The sequence below is a fragment of the Phocoena sinus genome, chromosome 3 (assembly GCF_008692025.1).
Source record: "Phocoena sinus isolate mPhoSin1 chromosome 3, mPhoSin1.pri, whole genome shotgun sequence".
Classification (NCBI taxonomy): Eukaryota; Metazoa; Chordata; class Mammalia; order Artiodactyla; family Phocoenidae; genus Phocoena; species Phocoena sinus.
In genome coordinates this window covers 49,790,881-49,811,784 of record NC_045765.1, presented here as the reverse complement: position 1 = coordinate 49,811,784, position 20,904 = coordinate 49,790,881, and the positions used below count along the sequence as shown (strand labels likewise).

The 20,904-nt window shown below is 41.2% G+C and overlaps 1 protein-coding gene across 1 annotated transcript; it reads left to right on the top strand.

Moving 5' to 3' along the window:
• The first annotated feature begins 15,584 nt into the window (after positions 1-15,584).
• LOC116751023 (ubiquitin carboxyl-terminal hydrolase 25-like) lies at positions 15,585-19,234 on the top strand. The gene is given in 5 exon segments (XM_032626508.1): positions 15,585-16,556; positions 16,558-16,794; positions 16,796-16,935; positions 16,937-18,258; positions 19,215-19,234. Coding segments are annotated over 5 exon segments (2,691 nt in total).
• Positions 19,235-20,904: the final 1,670 nt, after the last annotated feature.

Sequence of the window (20,904 nt, the reverse complement as noted above, 5' to 3'; positions counted from 1 at the left end):
TCTCTCTGAAAGCATTAAATGGTAAAAAAAAAAAAAAAATGACGGATGGAGAAGAGAAACTAAAAATAAAAAGCCACACAGAGAAAAAATAATATCTTTATGAAATTCAGCCCTTGGTAAGTATATAGAATTTTTCTATTAGTTGGGGTTGGGGGGAAATGTACAAAGTGTTTCCACCTCTAATGAGGAAACACATCGGGAAAACAAGGACTCTCATCATAATATTACACTGGCTGAAGTGGTGATTAACCAGTGTGACCCCTAAAACAAGTATCTGCTGGGATCTTGCTCACTGAGGAGCCACAATATGGTATAACAGACCGGGCTCCGTTTTTTTTTAGACTCCATTATTCCCAAAATAAGCAGCTGCCACTTCACCCAGATGTGTTAAACGGGGTAGAAAGTCAGGAAAAGTAAACAAAAGCCACCAGTGGAGCATCAGGTGGCTCACAGCTTCCTGCCTTGAAGTGCATTACCGAATGGAAAAACGAGTCCGAGAACATGGGGCCAGGCAGCGTTCTCCGTGACAGGAGCGGTGGGGAGCGCAAACGCTAGTATTTGCCACGTGTGAAGGTTACGTGCCGCGCTCCACTCCTGAGGCCACATGGGTGCAATATTAAGGTATAAATTAAAGAGCCCAGCAGTAGTTCCTGCTACTTGCCAGTGCCCACTGAGGTTGATCACTTCACCATATGCAAAAGGCTGGCTGCCTTGCTACCTGGCAGAAAAATGAAAGCAGTCTGTTCCAAAACCAACCCCATCTTCTATGATTATAAGCACACTGCTACATTCTGGGACTAGTAGAAGAGGTGGAAATTGAAAAAAATGATCATAGAATTAAATTTATGATTACAAAGTGTAGCTAGTACTCCCAGGGAGAGAACAGAGAGCCATCTACCAGCATCATTTACATTGGTGGAAGGGGAACAGGCAGAGAATACCAGTATTTCTAGGTAGTATGGCTTAGTGGTTAAGAACCCTGGCCCTGGTGTTCAAAAGATTTATATTTGGGCCCAATTCCACCACTTTCTAGCTCTGTGACTTTGACTTCAGGCAAGTCATTTCCCCCTCCAAGTTTCAGTCCCCTTGTTTGCAAAATGGGGATAAGAATACCAGGACAGTATCTCAAGATGTAAGGATGTAATCCATATTGCCTCTAGAATTTAGTAAGCACTTACTAAAATTCTTGTTATTATCAGACATGATAGTCCAAAATATATCACACTGCTGTATTAGTTTCCTAGGGCTGGCACACAATGCCACAGACTGGGTGGTTTAAAGAAAAGAAATATATTTTCTCACAGCTCTGGAGGTGTCAGCAAAGTTGGTTTCTCTTGGGGCCTCTCCCCTTGGCTTGCAGATGGCTGCCTACCCACTGTGTCCTCACAGGGTCTCTCCTCTGTGTGTGCACATCCTTGATGTGTCTCTGTGTGTCCAGATTTCCTCTTCCTAGAAGGACAACAGGTGGATTGGATTAAAGTCCACTCCAGTGTCTCACTTTAACTTAATCACCTCTTTAAAGGCCCTATCTCCAAATATAATCACATTCTGGGGTACTAGGGATTAGGGCTTCAAAAAAATGATTTGGAGGGTATACAATTCAGCCCATAACAACCAGTTTAACATGGGAGCTGACCAATCAGAAAAGATGCTGCTTAACCACTGGCCAATCAGAATAGATGCTGACTGTACAACACCAGCATAGTGAACTGATGCAAATGGGTTACTGTTACTGTTATGATTATTATCATTCACTGAGTTTTAACACTACCTCACGCTACCTCTACTCAGGGTAAGTCAGGTTTTTAGGCAGAGTGATCCAATGTTTCTGAAAGGTGAGATTTCAGGAGGCAAAGAAACCTTCAACCAGCATGAGCTCCTATACCCCACCTCTTCCTGAAACTGGACAAATGCCCAGAGCCTTTGGAAACTACTTTGTGAGAAGAGGCAGGAGCAAACAGTGACAGGTGGAGGAGCAGGGAGGGCACAGGAGACTGAGATTTGAAAACAAAGACTAGGAGGAGGACATTTAAGTGGAGAGAGTAAAAATTCCATGCAAAGAGCTAAGATATCCCAGACAGAGGAGACCTCAGCAGGCCCATCTCCAGATTTGGTTCTACACCAGGGTTGACCAGTCAGAACTTTCACAAGGTCAAGATACATTCTTCTTGGCATACCTCCTTCATGTCATCCTACTAAAAAAGATTCTTTTCCTCTTTACCCAAATGGCCACTTTTGTTATCCTACTGTGTTGTGTCAGACAGAAAGTTGTAGAAGAAGAAAAAAAACCCTAATATAATATACCCATCACCTTCTTCTACATCATCTCCTCCCTCTCCTCGGTCAGCCTTTATTCTGTGCTCATCAGGTGCAGCATAGGGTTTCTCACTTTTGCCTTCATTTAATCCTCATAATCTCAATAGCTCTGTTCTTTATCAGAGGATAAACTATTTGTTACACAAGACAAAAAGACAACCTACGGACTAGGAGAAAGTATTTGCAAACAATGCGACCAAAAAGGGCTTAATTTCCAAAATATACAGAGAGTTCATACAACTCAGTAACAAAAACAAACAAAAACACCCAATTTAATCAAAAAATGGGCAGAAGACCTCAATAGACATTTCTCCAAAAAGGCATACAGATGGCCAACAGGCACATGAAAAGATGCTCAACATCACTAATCACTAGAGAAATGCAAATCAAAACTACAATGAGGTATCACCTCACACCAGTCAGAATGGCCATCATTAAATTGCTGTACAGCAGAAATTAACACAATATTGTTAATCAACTATAATTCAATTAAAAAAAAGCCTACAAATAACAAATGCTGGAGAGGGTGTGGAGAAAAGGGAACCCTCCTACACCACTGGTGGGAATGTAAATTGGTACAGCCACTATGGAGAACAGTATGGAGGTTCCTTAAAAAACTAAAAATAGAGCTACCCTATGATCCAGCAATGCCACTACTGGGCATATATCTGGAAAAAAACCTCTAATTCAAGAAGATACATGCACCCACCTCTGTCCATTGACAGTCGAATGGATAAAGAAGATGTGGTACATATATACTGTGGAACATTACTCAGCCATAAAATAGAATGAAATAATGCCATTTGCAGTAACACGGATGCAACTAGAGATTATCATACTACATAAAGTCAGAAAGAGAGAGACAAATACCATATGATGGTTATATGTGATTACATGATGGTTATATTATCACTTATATGTGGAATCTAAAATATGACACAAACGAACTTATCTACAAAACAGAAACAGACTCACAGACACAGAGAACAGACTTGTGGTTGCCAAGGAGAAGGAGAGTGGGGAAGGGATGGAGTGGGAGCTTGGGGTTAGCGGATGCAAACTATTATATACAGAATGGATAAACAACAAGGTCCTACTATATAGCACACAGGACTATATTCAACATCCTGTGATAAACCATAATGGAAAAGAAAAGTGTCTCTTACAGAGCAAACTACTCATTTAAACCCACCGGCTCTACCTCCCTCCCACGTCTGATTATGTGCCTCCCTGCAGCATCCTATGCCTAGCCTACGTAAGCGCTTCACCTATACCCCACACACATAACATTATAAGTTCCCTGAGGGTAGGAACCATATCTGAGCAATTCACCCGCTAAATCCACTACCTAACACAGTGCCTGGCTTACAATGCTGTATGCAATATGCAATTTTGAATGAATGTTTATAATATGAGTAAACAAACCACCTATCTGTATCACTTCTCACCAATAAGACACGTAAGCTGTGAAATATTTCCCCTCACAGCCCACCCCCACCCTGTCCTGTACCATCAAGAGCTAAGTGGGGTAAGGGTCTTCCCCCAGCCCCACCTAGTGCCATCCTCCTAATCCCACTTTTGAAAGAGCAGAAGAAATGCTGATCTAGATTTGAGAAAGCTGTGAAAAGGCAGAGTTCATTTAGGGCTGGTTTGGAAAAAAATTTTTTTAACATCTGGACCAATTTTAAAATGTACTTGAGTTCCAGTTCAAGGAATGGGAAGCAGAACATGGGCTCGGAACATCAACTACTTGCCCCTTTGTCTCTCCCATTTCTTTGAGAAAATTTAGTGAGCTAACTCCTAATATGCCAATATCATAATATACCCAACATTTGGGTAAATTATAGATTATATGCAGCAACTGTTCAGCTTTTAAAAAGAATTTTCCAAATAAAAAAAGTTTTTTTAAATTTTAGTGCAGTTTGTTCAACGTCCTACAGTTTTGAAAAATACATCATAAGAGAACTGATACGGTCTTATGGCATTTTACCCACATTTGGTCTAATTTTCCTCATGTTTTCCCCAGCTGTTCTATTAAAGCAGGACAAATTGTCACCTTGAGCGATGAAGACAAAAAGAAAAGTAATAAAATAACTACAGATTTTTTAAATTGTCACTCAGCCCTGGAGATGCTAGATGACAACCAAGGAAACAGCTAGGTTTACCTGGGAGGAGGTGTTCTCTCTGGCTATTACCATTCCAGTGCTGCTGTTATTTAACAACCTGGCTGTGTTAACAGGGCTGTTCTTCTGGGTGTGGAACTATGGGGTCTGACCTCCAAGTTTCCTGATAGCTTTTAAGAGGAAAGTGTACATGACAGAGGGTCAGTCTAAACTCTGTCATTTGCTGGCTGCATGGCCTTAAAAAGCACATTGTCGTAAAAACAATCAGACAAACCTAAATTGAGTCATTCCATAAAACAACTGGCCTGGACTCTGCAAAAATTTCAATGTCATGGAAGTCAGTGGAAGGCTGAGGAAGTATTCTAAAGTAAAGGCAACTAAAGAGACATGACAACTGAACGCAATGTGTGATCCTGGACTGGATCCTGGATCAGGTGGGAGAAAAAAATGCTATAAAGGACAATATAAAATCAACTGACAAAATTGTTATTCTTTTGTTTATTGACATGTTACTGTTTCAGATTTTTCCTCTCCCAGTAGAAACTCCATGAAGAAAAGAACGTTTTTAAAATTTATTTGCATGTAGATCACTAGCATTTAGGAGATGTTCAATGATGGTTTTTTCTTATTATTCATCAATTTTATACACATCAGTGTACAATGATGGTTTTTGAATGGATGAAAAAAATGAATGAATAAGTGGGATCAGGCCTGCCAATCCAATCATTCTCCACAAATTACCAATACTGTCTCAGCTCTGGGCTAGACACTTCAAATCTACTACCTCATTTAGCTCTCTTCAAATAAAATGAAGTAGATGCTATCAGCCCCATTTTACAGATTAAGAATCTAAGAATCTCACCAAGGTCCCTAACTCTATCAGGAGTTAGGGGCAAAAACCAAGACTTGAACCAACTTCTGACTCCAAAGTCTTTGTTCTTTCATTGCATGGTGCAGCCTCAGGAAAGCAAAGCACATTCAATCTTCTCCTCTGATCTGATGCCGCTCATTAGCATCCTGAAATCATCTGTGTAAGAACTTGACAAGGTTTCATTTTCTTCTGCTGCTTGTCTCTGACACAATGCCTTCAGCGGCTGTGGGTGACAGGAAGGCTTTTAACCCGGTGAATCAATGGCTGATCCCGGTCTACCTCCAACACTGCAGTGACATATGGCAGCCTCAGAGTCATCTCAGGTCTTTAAGGCATCTTGTTTGTTGCCCTTAAGTCCCACTTTGGCAATTTTCACAACATTAGCCTTGTCCTTTGGATGGGAGATGAAACCCTCGGTAATCATTTAGGGCATGACTTGCATCAGCAGTAATGGTAGCTGGATTTTTGTCCTTGCTCCAGAAAAGTCAAAAGAAAGCATTGAGATTTTCTAAGGAAGTCCTTGTCAAGTATTTATTAAGCTACCTATTGAGTTCCAGGTACTGCTTTCAAGGAGCCTGCAGTCCAGTGGGGGAAAAAGGCAAACAAATGAATGTCATCTGAAGGAACGTATAGGATACCATGGGAAAGGGGGAGAAATCAATAAAGGCTTCCCAGTGGAAATGACATCTCCGCTGGCAGCTAAAGGATATGTGAGTTACCCAGATAAAAGGGTAGAAGTTACCAGAGTCCTTAGCAGAAGGAACTGTACATTCAATGGCCTGAAGGTGACGACATGGCACATCAGAAGAATTTAAGGACATTCCACGTGCCTAGAGTTTAGGTGCAACACTGGGACAGCAAGAGGGTTTAGACTTTATCCTAAGGGCAATGGGAAGCCAATATTAACTTTCCATTAGGATGATCTTTGGGCTTAGTTCAAATCATGGTGAGACAACATACGTAGACAGAAGGGGGCTGCTTCAGTCAGGGTCTAGATAGGACACAGAGCCCCCACCAGTTATTTTGAAAGATAATTTAATATGGAGAATTATTTGCCAGATGTTGGAAGACTGAAAATACCAAAAGGAGACACTGGTATTATAAACATAATAGTAACTTCAGGAAGTAGTGACCACTTCAAAGGCTAGAGAAGCAAAGAGAAGAGGTTGGTATTACTAAAATATAAAAGCTTAGAGGAGGGGTGCTGCAGAGTTCCACCCAAATCTCTGAGGAGAGGATCCTGCCTGGCTGGTGCTCATTTTTCAGAAGTTAGAAGACCTGACAGAGCTGGAATTTAGACAAAGGCTGGCTGGCAGGTACTGATGTCTGAGAAGGCACCATGAGGCAGGTTCTGAGTGTTAGAAAAATAAACTGGAGCCAACTGCTGCTACTAGAAGCAAGTGTCATGGGCAAGGTGAAGCATTGCTGGGTTACGTTAACAGGAAGGAGAAAGCCCTTCTTCCTCTCCCAGGTTCATAGTTTCTTCTGGAATGTGCTACAGCTACATAACAACCACAAGTGGAGAGCTTGTTTGAATTTGGAAGTACTGCATCGAAAAGCAGAGTACAGACAGAAATGGGTCCTCCTAATACCATGTAGCCCTGAGCTGCAACTAAAGGCAAATCCATGGTCAGGATTCTTCAGTTAGGTAAACCACTCAATTTTCTTTCTCTATTTAAGCCATTTGGAGTGAGGTCTTCTTTCACTTGCTACAAAAACAAAACAGCAAAAACTACAATACAGTACATAAAGATACCGATGCAGCACGCTTGTCTTGCATTTGTTTCTCCACTCCTTCTCTTTTTGCAAAATAACTTTTTCTTGCCCTCCTTTTGGATCACAGTACCGGCAGGAAAATGACTTCACACAATAGAAAATACCTCTATTAAACATAATGAAAATCATTTAACTTCACTAGTCAACAAAGAAACGCAAACTTCAATGAGAATGATCTCAACTCAATTAAAATTGCCCCCCCCAAAAAATCTTTAAAGATGACAATAACCAACTCTAACACAGTTCTGATGAAAAAAGTACACTTATGCATATGACCATACAAATGGATACAGCTGGGCTTCCCTGGTGGCGCAGTGGTTGAGAGTCTGCCTGCCGATGCAGGGGACACGGGTTCGTGCCCCGGTGCGGGAAGATCCCACATGCTGCAGGAGCTGCTGGGCCCGTGAGCCATGGCCGCTGAGCCTGCACGTCTGGAGCCTGTGCTTCGCAACAGGAGAGGCCCCAGCAGTGAGAGGCCCGCGTACCGCAGCAAAAAAAAAAAAAAAAAAAAAAAAAGGATATAGCTATTTTGGAAATCATATTGCAATATGGTCTAAAGCTTTGACCCAGTAATCATACTCTTATAAATGTATCCTAAGAAAATAATTGCAGTGACCATTCTCTACCTTAACCCTCCTCATCTAACTGTAGTTCAGTGATGTCCTACTTAAAGACTAATTAGTAAAAGTGTACACCATACTTTACATATAGTAGAATGTAGAATACAGTGTTCCTACTCATTTTCAGGACCCTGAATAATATTTCTGTGTATACTAATGAAGCTCAACTTTTTCTTGGAGGGGAGGGTGGGTAGTTTACAGTAATCTTATCAAATCTCTTTTGCATATAACGATTACTTAAATCTTGCATTGTAAGTGAGTTCTTTACATGTTTATAGCTCATCTCGTCAAGAAGACTGGAAGTTCCTTGAAACAAAGTACTAGCTCTCATCTTTATAACCATCCAACAACATTTCAGTCAACAAACATGTAGTACATGCCTACTATGAAGTGGAAACTGTGCACAGTAGCTAGTGCAGGGCCATGCACAGCTGATGTTGGACAGAGATTATGATAAATATCTTCCTGGGAATATTTACCTGGCAAGTGTCTCTATGATACAATGAACTTCTTGAGGTTTTCATTCATCTTTGTATTGCAAAATTCAGAGCAGTGCAGACATACAGTATGCTCTATAAATGCTAAATGAATTGATTAGTAAATAAATTTTTAATTGACTGAACCTGAATATTTTTGAGAGCTCCAGTTGATGGGGCAGAAGATATTTACATGTATTTTTGTCCAACCAGTTCTGCAAGCTTATACGTACACATACACAAACACACACACACACCCCTAAGCCTTGGATGCAACTACACCATGCATTTGTGATTATTAGCAAAGGGAACACTTGACGAACTAGAGACCTTCTCCCGGAACAGCACCATGCATCCATCATAAATGTTTGAGCTGACAACTCAAGAGGTAAAAATGTTCAGTATTTTCACCCAAAGGATGACATTTTGTCTAATGTTAATTTTCCACCATAAACACTTTATACTACCAAAAAAAAAAGTAAATGTGTGTCAGGTTGACAATTACAAATGGCAAAGGAGAAATAGATTAATTCCTGCAACAGTGAGTTTGAATTATCTAGAAGACAAGTATTTAAAAAACAATTTGACAGAGATTAATTAGGTCTGTGTCTTCATAAAGCAACATCTTTTGTTTGGCACCACTTTGGCTCCAAATACACTCCAATTTGCCTGTCGTGTTAAGTATATGGGTTTGGTTTACTTTACTTGCTCAGTCTTTACCTGAATTTTCATTCTCAATTTTCCACTGTCATTTATAACTCTTGCCACAGTCATAAGGTCTCCATTTAGGAACACATTTTTACTTGTACACAGTTGGTTACCAAGGGGATTTTCAGCTGAAGCAACCACTCGATAAGAGGGAATACAGGTCAACCTCACTTAGAGAAACTCATAAAGCAACTGCCTAATACTCCAAATGTATAAAACTACAAAATTGTCTGCTTTTCAAGATTGTTCCCACAGTTTCCTTATTTCATGATTTTGCTGAACTTTATATATCAGTTCGAGAAATTTAACCTAAGGAAGGTATCATATCGTTATGCAAAGATTTACCTTCAAGTTGCTTTATTGCAGAATAATTCATAGTAGCCAAGAAGGGAAGGGGAGGGGAGGGGAGGGGAGGAAAAGGGAGAGGAGGGGAAGGAAGAGGACAGAAGGGGGAAGAGAAAGGAAGGAGAGAAGGAAGGAAGGGGAGAAGGGAGGAGGGAAGAAGGGAAGGAAAGAAGGGAGGAAAGAAGGGAGGAGAGGAGGAAGGAGGGAGAATTTCTAACAATTTTTTAAAAATAGAAGAATTAGAGTAGCCAAGTATTGAAATACTGCACAGCCTTTACAAATTATATTGGAGGCGAACATATAACAGTTGGGAAAATGTTCTTGATATAGTGATAAGAGAGGAGAAAAAAAAAAGCAAGCCACAAGCAATATACGGAACAGCAAAAATAGTGATTAAGACCATGGATGCTGGAGCCAGACTGCCTTGGCTCAAGTCCCAGTTCTACCACTCAGTAGCTGTATGACTTCAATCAAGTTAACCTCTTAGTCCCTCAGTTTCCTCATCTGTAAAATGTGGGTAATATTAGGATCATAAGGTTGTTGTGAAACCTTAGATCGTAAGGTTGTTGTGAAATTAATGTAAATAAATATAAATCAAGCACTTAGAACAGTGCCTCAGAGTAAGTGCAATGTAAACACTGGCTCTTATTAACATTTACAGTATGCTTCTGTTTTTATACACAACAGATGAAACTATTACACACAGGAAAAATACTTAGAAGAATATGCTCTAAAATATTAGCAATGATTACCTCAATGGGATTAAGGGTAATTTTTAGATTTTTTCTTTACTTTTTTGTTTTTTTTGTTTTTTTTTACTTTTCTAGGATAAAGTTGCAGCATTTTTGTAATATTAAAAGTTAACTTTTAATCAATCACCTTTTATATGCTTTTGCTCTTAAAATATTTTATTAATAAAACCATTTTTAAAAGCAAGTATATTACAGTATAATGTAATATCCAGTTACAGATTTTACCTGAAATTAAGTACAAATCCATTGTAGTTAAAGAATTTGAAGTTCATGATATAAAGTAAGGTGGTTTTGTTTTCCTTTGTTTTGTTTTTAATGTTTTGTTTCCTGGGATCAACCATCCCTATATGATATTCAGATATGTCATTCATTTATTCACTTAACAAATATTTTAAGTGCCTACAATGTGAACAAAATACACAAAAATCCTTGCCCTCCTATAGTTTACATTCTAGTGGGGGAAACAAAAAACAAAATATATGAGTAAATTATGCAGCATGCTAGAATATGATAATTGGGTCTGAAAGAAATGAAGCAGCATGGCAGGGATTTAGCAGAGGGCAGAGGAAGAGGAGATGGAAGGAGGTTGGGCTACAGGTTTTAAAAGTGTTCATACTGAGCCTCACTGAGCAGGCAATGTATGCCAGAACTGACGAAAAGTCCTTTGATAAATATAAGGGTCCATCAACAGATGAATCAATAAAGAAGATGTGGTACATATGTACAATGGAATATTACTCAGCCATAAAAACATGAAATAATGCCATCTACAGCAACACAGAATGACCTAGAGATTTTCATTCTAAGTGAAGTAAACCAGACAAAGACAAATATCATATGATACCGCTTATATGTGGAATCTAAAAAATAATACAAATGAATGTATAGGCAAAACAAACAGACTCACAGATATAGAAACAAACATGGTTACCAAAGGGGAGGGGGAGAGGGATAAATTAGGAATTTGGGATACACACTACTATAACAGATACACACTAGTATATATAAAATAGATAAACACAAGGACCTACAGTATAGCACAGGGAACTATACTCAATATCTTTTAATAACCTATAATGGAAGAGAATGTAAAAAATGAATATACATATTTACATATATATGTATAACAGAATCACTTTACTGTATACCTGAAACTAACACAATATTGTAAATCAACTGTATTTCAATAAAAATTTAAAAATAAAATTCAAAAAAATACAAATATTCACTTCATCATTCCACAGAGTTGCTGAGTACTTAGAATTTGCCAGGTCCTAGGCTGGGTGCTAAGGAAGAGGTAGTATCCAAGGAGTCATGCTTCCTGTCCTACTTTACAAAGGGTAAAATCTTATGGTCATAATGGTCCTTTACAGGAAAAGTTTCCCAACCCCTGCTCTTAACCATTATCTTCCTTAAAAAATTAATTTGAAGTTTTAGGGGAAAGAATTGCAGTCCACTTAGACAAGAAAATCCCTTGGGTGTGGTTGTGCTTGCTTAGTTTAGATCTACAGTGAATTGGGATACGTAGACTGTGCCTTTGAGATTTAATGTATTGAATGCTTGAGGAGAATTACAGGAAGACATTTTGTGACATTTGAAGCTGTTTCGATTTCAGCTGCCTGTTATCTGACACTCCAAAATAAAATCACTAAAAATTTTCAGCCTGCTTACTTCGAAGTTCACATAAGACCTGTGATTATCCTGATGACCCTGAAATATGAAAAATCATTTTAGAGACGTTATGGCTTGCAAGGCAATGAAAAATATAAATTCAAGACCTTGGGTATTATCAACTAAAAATAGCATCCATGCTTCTTTGCAAGCTCCGTTATATAAATCTCTATTATAAGTCTAGAGAAAGTTTAGATTTTAATTCCGATCCACAAAATCTCAAGTATTCACTCATTCAACAATTTTTTACTGAGGACCTACTGTATACCAGGCATTGCTACTGCTTAACAGAACAGTTACTTCTCAAGTGTCAGTAGCCTTCCAGTATGACATACCCCTTTTTAAGTGAAATGATAAACATTTTTTCATCTTTAAACAAGAGGAAAAACTAGATATGTCCTTAGTATCTTGCAGTGTGCAGTCTACTGGAGAAGAGAAAACCCAAATAAACACAAATAACAAAAAAAATTATATCATTACAACTGTGCAGAATGCGTGAAGAATAGCCTTCTAGGAAAGGAGAGGGAATAATAGGCGACCTCATTCCCACTGGAAGACTTGGAAAGCTCCCTGGAGGAAGTGTCATCTCCCACAGGAGGAGCAGGGCAAAGCCAAATGAATTTTGTGGGAAGAGTACCCTTACCCCTACCACAACGGTCACACACTGAAATGCTAAGGATTGGGGGAAAGTGGGATCAGAAAATAATATTTAACATATGAAAGTTGAATATTAGTATTATTATTACCCTTCGATACACACACACACCAACTTACAAAGGGGCCAACTGAGGATGGGAGAACTGCCGATTCATCCACTTCCCAGCAATAAATGGCAAATCTGGGGATCAACTTCAGGCTGGCTCAGAGGCCAGAGCTTTCCACTGCCCCATCACATGCATCTCTTCCAGGCTCCACAACACTAAGGAAACCCGGAAGCCTTTGTGCCACTCCTAGCTCCCATTTCAGTTCATGTGACACCGTGCTGTTCTAAGGAGAAACTGATTTCAGAGCAATGTGATCTTGCTTTAAGATTTCCAAATTCAGGGAGAAGAAATGTCAGATACTGTCATTTAAACTAAGCTCAGCCCCACCGTCTCCAGCACCCCACTCACCCCACCCTCAATAACAAGTTTCTTTTCTGAAAAGAAAACATCACCGTCCATTCTTCAGAGTCCTGGAGATTCTTCCAGAAAGAGACCCTGGTGCTCTGTGACATGCAATCTCTCCTTCACCTGGCTTCCTGGTCCTAATGGGGTCCCTCATTTCCTGGGAATGCAATATCAAGCTCAGGTACCTGAGTGTAAGTCCCAGGCAGGAAACCATTTTTCTTTTAGAGCAAACATAGATAGGGATAGACATAGCCACACATCTCTTTGTGCTCATTTCATTCTCACTTGACAGGTGATGAAAATGGTTGGAGTGGAGTGATGTGACCTTGCAACTCTAATAGCCATTTACATGATATTTCCAAACAGGCACTGAAACTCAGAGGTGTTTCTGGTCCTCAGTGTTCCCTCTGCTTTAGACATTGACCTGTAATGATTCCAGAACCAACAGATCTGTATCCAAATCCTTCACACATTGGCTATATGACCTCGGGCAACTTACCTGATGTATCTGAGTCTTACTTTACTAATACCATGTGTTCTAAAAATATTAACTTACATTCCTATATCCTGTTTGATATTCTGCTGGCTTTCATAAGCAGGACAGTAGCCATTATAAAATATTAAATATTATTTAGTTTTAATAAATAGGCACTGCCTTGAGCTCTCCAAGGAAACCCTTTTCCACTATCCCCAGCAGTAAAAGTGTTAGTAACTGGCACATCCACTACCTCTAGGTTCCCACAGCTGCTATTCTTTATGACTGGTTGATGCACAAGACAGTCAATGTGCCCAATATATCTGTACTTGCCCCCCACCATAGATTCTCCAAGTAATCCCCAAGGGCTAGCCCTACTGTCTCCAGGCACTCCTCCAGGCCCTGGAAATCCCTGGCCATCCTGATACCCACATATAAGAGCAGCCAACTCACTATGCTCCCATATGCCAGGATCTGTTCCACCTGCCAGAGTGTGTTCTGATCCGGCAGAAGTTGGGTGGGGGATGCCTTTGGTGGCATTCCTTATACCCACGTGGGCAAGCCCTCCATGCCCATCTGGACCACAGAGGCTGACTGCCCACCTTGGTCCGGCACTCCCTAGAATCATCTCTGTGTGGCCACTTGTGGAAAATGAAGCCACCATGAGCCAGGCTCTGAGAGAACCAGAGAAAGATGGGGATGGCAGATGGTCAGGCCAGGAGACAGTAAGAGCCACTAAAGAAGAGGAGAGTACTTTTTGTAGTAATTTATTTTAATTTTTATAATTACTATGATTTTCCTCATTTCACAGATAAGGAAACTAAGGAATAAAGAGGCCATTTAAAACGTCAGTGACAGCGGGTGTGTACTTAACCTTCACACTCACCACCTCTCATTTGACCTGAAGTATAGTTTCAACTTAATTAAAAATGACATTCCAGGGACTTCCCTGATGGTCCAGTGAAGAATCTGCCTTACAATGCAGAGGACGAGGGTTCGATCCTTGGTCAGGGAACTGAGATCCCACATGCCACGGCGGCAGCTAAGCCCGCGCACCACAACTACAGAGCCCACGCACTCTGGAACTCGTGCACCATAACTACAGAGCCCATGCGACCTGGAGCCTGCACACCACAACTGGAGAAGAGAAAACCTGCATGCCACAACTAGAAAGAAGCCCACGCACCACAACGAAGAGCCCACATGCCGCAACGAAGGATCCCACGTGCCTCAAAACTAAGACCTGACACTGCCAAAAATAAATAAAGTCTAAAAAAAAAAAAGACATTCCAGTAAATTATTTTCACGGCTTAGCTGATGGGACAGAATTTGACCATATAAAAATCTTTGGCAACATTATAAAATCTAGGAAAAATTTTAACATGATTGCTTAGTTCAACAGAAGCTGAAAAAGTTCTTAGCACCATGAAAAACATTACTGATTTTTAAGAAAGTCTCCATTTTTTTTAACATCTTTATGGGAGTATAATTGCTTTACAATGGTTTCTGCTTTATAGCAAAGTGAATCAGTTATACGTATGTTCCCATCTCTCTTCCCTCTTGCGTCTCCCTCCCTCCCCCCTCCCTATCCCACCCCTCTAGGTGGTCACAAACCACCGAGCTGATCTCCCTGTGCTATGCCGCTGCTTCCCACTAGCTATCTATTTTACGTTTGGTAGTGTATATATGTCCATGCCACTCTCTCACTTCGTCCCAGCCTTACCCTTCCCTGCCCCTGTGTCCTCAAGTCCATTCTCTACGTCTGCATCTTTATTCCTGTCTTCCCCTAGGTTCTTCATGACCTTTTTTTTTTTTCTTAGATTGCATATATATGTGTTAGCATACGGTATTTGTTTTTCTCTTTCTGACTTACTTCACTCTGTATGACAGACTCTAGGTCCATCCACCTCACTACAAATAACTCAATTTCGGTTGCGGAGAGGGGAGGGGAGGGAGTCGCGGCGGGAGGAGGAGGACAGCGCCATTCCGGCAGCTCCCTCTGTCCCTTCTCCCTTCCCCGCAGTGGCCCGCCAGCCGCCAGCGAAGGAGCACGCGCGTGACGCGTCCGGGTTTGCTCCAGCCCTCCCGCGCCGAGCGTCCGCCGCCCGCTCATAGCCCGGGCCGCGGCCGACAAGCCGCGCTGAGGCGGGCCGCACGGAGTCGTGTGGCCGCCGACGCGGCTCTCGCTGTCTGCGCCTCGCCGCCATCGCCTTCGCGCCTGGCTGGCGGGGACGCTGTCCTCCCCGGTCGTCCGCGCCGCTCCCTGGAGCTCGGCGGAGCGTGGCAGTCAGGGCCGGCGGAGGCTCGAGGAGCCGGACGCCGCCGCCGGCGCTGCGGGGGCCATGACCGTGGAGCAGAACATGCTGCAGCACAGCGCGGCGCAGAAGCGCCAGTAGACGTTTTTGAACCAGCTGAGAGAAATTACTGGGATTAATGATGCCCAGATATTACAGCAAGCCTTGAAGGATAGTAACGGAAACTTGGAACTAGCAGTGGCTTTCCTTACTGCGAAGAATGCCAAGACCCCTCAGCAGGAGGAGACAACTTACTACCAAACAGCGCTACCTGGCAATGATAGATACATCAGTATGGGAAGCCAAGCAGATACTTATGTGATTGATCTCACTGGAGATGATAAAGATGATCTTAAGAGAGCAATTACCTTGAGTTTGGCAGAATCAAACAGGGCATTCAGGGAGACTGGAATAACGGATGAGGAGCAAGCCATTAGCAGAGTTCTTGAAGCCAGCATAGCAGAAAATAAAGCATGTTTGAAGAGGACACCTACTGGAGTTTGGAGAGATTCTCGAAACCCTTATGATAGAAAAAGGCAGGACAAAGCTCCTGTTGGACTAAAGAATATTGGCAATACTTGCTGGTTTAGTGCTGTTATTCAGTCATTATTCAATCTTTTGGAACTTAGAAGACTAGTTCTGAATTACAAGCCTCCATCAAATGTTCAAGATTTACCCCGAAACCAAAAGGAGCATCGGAATTTGCCTTTTATGCGTGAGCTTCGGTATCTAGTTGCACTTCTTGTTGGTACTAAAAGGAAACATGTTGATCCATCAAGAGCAGTTGAAATTCTTAAGGATGCTTTCAAATCAAATGACTCCCAGCAGCAAGACGTGAGTGAGTTTACACACAAATTATTAGATTGGTTAGAAGATGCCTTCCAAATGAAAGCTGAAGAAGAGACGGATGAAGGGAAGCCAAAGAACCCCATGGTAGAGTTGTTCTACGGAAGATTCCTAGCCGTGGGAGTGCTTGAAGGTAAAAAATTTGAAAATACTGTAATGTTTGGTCAGTACCCACCTTCAGGTGAATGGATTCAAAGACCTACATGAGTGCCTAGAAGCTGCCATGATTGAAGGAGAAACTGAGTCTTTACATTCAGAAAATTCAGGAAAGTCTGGCCAAGAGCATTGGTTTACTGAACTACCACCTGTGTTAATGTTTGAATTGTCAAGATTTGAATTTAATCAGGCATTGGGAAGACCAGAAAAAATTCACAACAAATTGGAATTTCCTCAAGTTTTATATCTGGACAGATAACATGCCTAGAAACAGAGAAATAACAAGAATTAAGAGGGAAGAGATCAAGAGACTAAAAGATTACCTCACAGTATTACAACAGAGACTCGAAAGGTATTTAAGCTATGGTTCGGGTCCCAAACGATTCCCCTTGGTGGATGTATGTGTTGGAAGTTGCCTCGAGTAAACCTGTTTGCACTTCTCCTGTTGATGATATTGATGCTAGTTCCCCATCTAGTGGTTCTGTACCATCACAGACATTACCAAGTAAAACAGACCAGCAGGGAGCTCCTTCTTTAGAACTGCCAAGCACATCACCCGCATCAATAGTTGCCATTTCGTCGAGATCAGTAATACACAAACCACTCACTCAGTCTCAGATACCTCCAGATCTGCCCATGCAACCAGCACCAAGGCACATAACAGAAGAGGAACTCTCTGTGCTAGAAAGCTGTTTACATCGCTGGAGGACAGAAATAGAAAATGACATCAGAGATTTGCAGGAAAGCATATCTAGAATCCATCACACAATTGAACTAATGTACTCTGACAAATCTATGATACGAGTTCCTCATCGCTTACATGCTGTTTTAGTTCATGAAGGCCAAGCTAATGCCGGGCACTACTGGGCATACATTTTTGATCGTCGTGAAAACAGGTGGATGAAGTACAATGATATTGCTGTAACAAAATCATCATGGGAAGAGCTAGTGAGGGACTCTTTTGGTGGTTATAGAAATGCCAGTGCATACTGTTTAATGTACATAAATGATAAGCCACAATTCTTAATACAAGAGGAGTTTAATAAAGAAACTGGGCAGGCCCTTGTTGGAATAGAAACACTACCACCAGACTTAAAAGATTTTGTTGAGGAAGACAACCAGCGATTTGAGAAAGAACTGGAAGAATGGGATGCACAGCTTGCCCAGAAAGCTTTGCAGGAAAAACTTTTAGCATCTCAGAAATTGAGAGAGTCAGAGTCTTCTGTGACAACAGCACAAGCAGGAGAACCAGAATATCTAGAGCAGCCATCAAGAAGTGATTTCTCAAGACACTTGAAAGAAGAAACTATTCGAATAATTACCAAGGCATCACATGAGCATGAAGATAAAAGTCCTGAAACAGTTTTACAGTCGGCAATTAAGTTGGAATATTCAAGGTTGGTTAAATTGGCCCAAGAAGACACCCCACCAGAAACAGACTATCGTTTACATCATGTAGTAGTCTACTTTATCCAGAATCAGGTTCCAAAGAAAATCACTGAGAAAACATTGCTAGAACAATTTGGAGATAGAAATTTGAGTTTTGATGAAAGCTGTCACAACATAATGAAAGTTGCTCAAGCCAAAATTGACATGATAAAACCTGAAGAAGTAAACTTGGAGGAGTATGAGGAATGGCATGAGGATTATAGAAAATTCAGGGAAACAACCATATATCTCATAATTGGGCTAGAAAATTTTCAAAGAGAAAGTTATATCCGTTCTCCCTCTATCCATCCTTCCTTCCCTTCCTTTTTTATTATTTTATTTATTTATTTTGCAGGAGATGGGGCTAGCCCTCAGCATCCCCCCCCCCGGGAGAATCAACACTCCCTTACTTCATGTGGTCCTGGCAGAATGCATCGGGACACATTCTATAACATTAATGAAGAAAGAAAAAGAGGGGGAAAAAAAAACCCTAACAACCAGCCTCACATAATAAGACATTAAGAACTGTGAGATAACAATCTCACCAAATAAGAAGCCAAAAGGGAAAACAATTCAATAACATTAATGTCCTCTGTTCTTCAATGAGCTAAGGAACCTTTCCCTAAAGCAATCTCATCCCCAACAGACTTCATTCTGCCTCCTTGGCCAGAACTGAGCCACACACATCCTTCTAAGCCGTGTACTCCCATAGGGGAAGGAATTGTCTCAGTGATGTAGATTCATCATGACACTCCTGAGATTCCAGAGCACCCCTAGTGAAACTTCATCAGCCCAAAGGCAGAAAAGATACCACTTGGGCTTAAGTTCTACATTCACTAGAAAAATTCATAAAGGTAGACCACAGGAAATACTGTCAAATAAAGCAATCATTCATCTCTCAACCCTGATAAATGTACACTAGCCATGCAAACAGAAAGCTGGGAACAAACTGGGAACTAGATTTGCCGTTCCTTTACTGGTGTGCGTAGCACCCACTGGCCATCAAGTAACAAGTGTGTTCAGCCTTTGGAAAATGCCAAATAACCAAGCAAACATCATCTATTCAGAGCAGACAATTGGTGGCACTACTTATATTTGTTAGGAATTTTTTAATGCAAATGATTTTAAACTCAGCTCAAATGGCTTAAGCAACCCACTCAGCGTGACTTTCAGTGAAGTTTGTTGATTTAGCAGCTCAGACATCATCACCAAGAACCCTTGGTGCCTGGTCTTCTTTCCGTCTCTTAGCTCTGCCTCCCATGGGTTAGCCTTATCATCAGACTCCAGATGGCAGACAAAGCCCACATATACGCAACAGCTTAAACTTTACTCTTACGGCAAAATGGCTGCTTCAATCCCAGGTCCCACATCCTTATCCTAAATTATCTATGGCAAAGAAAATACCAGTTCCCATAGCACATACCCTGGTCCTAGGACCTTTCTTTGTCCTAAAATGAGTCAACTGACTAAATCCAAATTAATAACTGTAACCAGGGGAAAGACTACACAGGTTGGCGTGGATCTATCAGAACCTACTTTGTGAAGTGTGTGTGGGATCAGTCCCACCCCAAAACCACACAGAAAGGGGATATGTTCAGGGCATATCAGAGGGAGAAGGGGAGGAGAGAGGAATGGTTATTCGAGTGACAAACAACAAATTTCCAACACACCTGTCCTCCACACCTGAGTTCCTCTAAAGGAATTCTTCCAGCAAGTCCACAGTTTCCAGAACTACATTTTACAAAACCACATGGCTCATTTTACTCCTTCAACTTAAGAGAAAAAAAATCCATAAAATCACAGCATATTTTATTCAACAAGTGCCCCAGAATCAGAGTCATGGTACCTGGGGTGTCCTTCTGGGTTGGCACAGGAGTGGGTTTTGTAGCAACAGCCATCACTGACGAAACATCATGTCACAGCCATTTCGGGATGCATGTTCACTGGGCTGCAACCATTGCTAATCAAGCTTGGAGATTTAGTTACTGGCATTAGACACAGGGATGTGAGACAAAAGCCAGGCTAAGGGACAATATCCACAGATTGGCATGTGGATCATTTTCACTCAATTTCCCTCCGTGGATGGATCAGAGTACTCAATTTCCCTCCGTGGATGGATCAATTTCCCTCCGTGGATGGATCAAAGTACTGTCTCCAGCCTGGAGACAAACTAAAAGACACCAAGGGAATTCCCAGCTTCCAGTAATATATAAAGCAACGAGACAAAAATGAGTGAACCACCGTGTGCAGCCAAATAGAACGTTACTGTTGTAACATCCCAAGTGCAAGGCAGTTAACCAACAGCAGTCTGCTGTACTCAAAACACGCCTGGGATTGGAGTTTGCAGACTCATATTTTACCAATTATTTTGCTACTTGGGTAATTCACTTGGTGTCTCTGAGACTCATTTTCCTCCTCTGTAAAATGGGAGCAATTTAATGAAGTTGATACATTTTGAAGTAGCTGTGTAATTCACAATTACCCCACCTAACTCTCCCCAATTTATAGAGGCGCCATTTTGTAAATGCTTCCCCAGCAGCTGTTTTCTATGAAAGTTACAGGTGATCGGACCAGTAGTAAATCTGGCCAATACTAGGCCAAATACATTACTCTTCCTCATAATATTTAGAATTGGGCCCAAAAGGGAACAATTAAACTCCTTCAGAGTGGTGGGGCCAGTAATGCGGAACCTCATACTATTAGCAACCAGAGTCCACTTGTACTGACCAGCAGAGGAAGACGATCTATGCAAAAAGATTAAAAAGTAGACACACAAAGGGGCTGAGAGGGGACAATGAGACTACTTTCCAGGCCCTTCCAGCTATAGCCCTGCTCCAGAGTTCCATGGCAAATCCCATAATTTTAAATCAATCCTCCTAAATCCCCTTTTCTTGTTTAAGACATTTAAGTTGGTTTCTATTACTTGCAAGAAAATGAT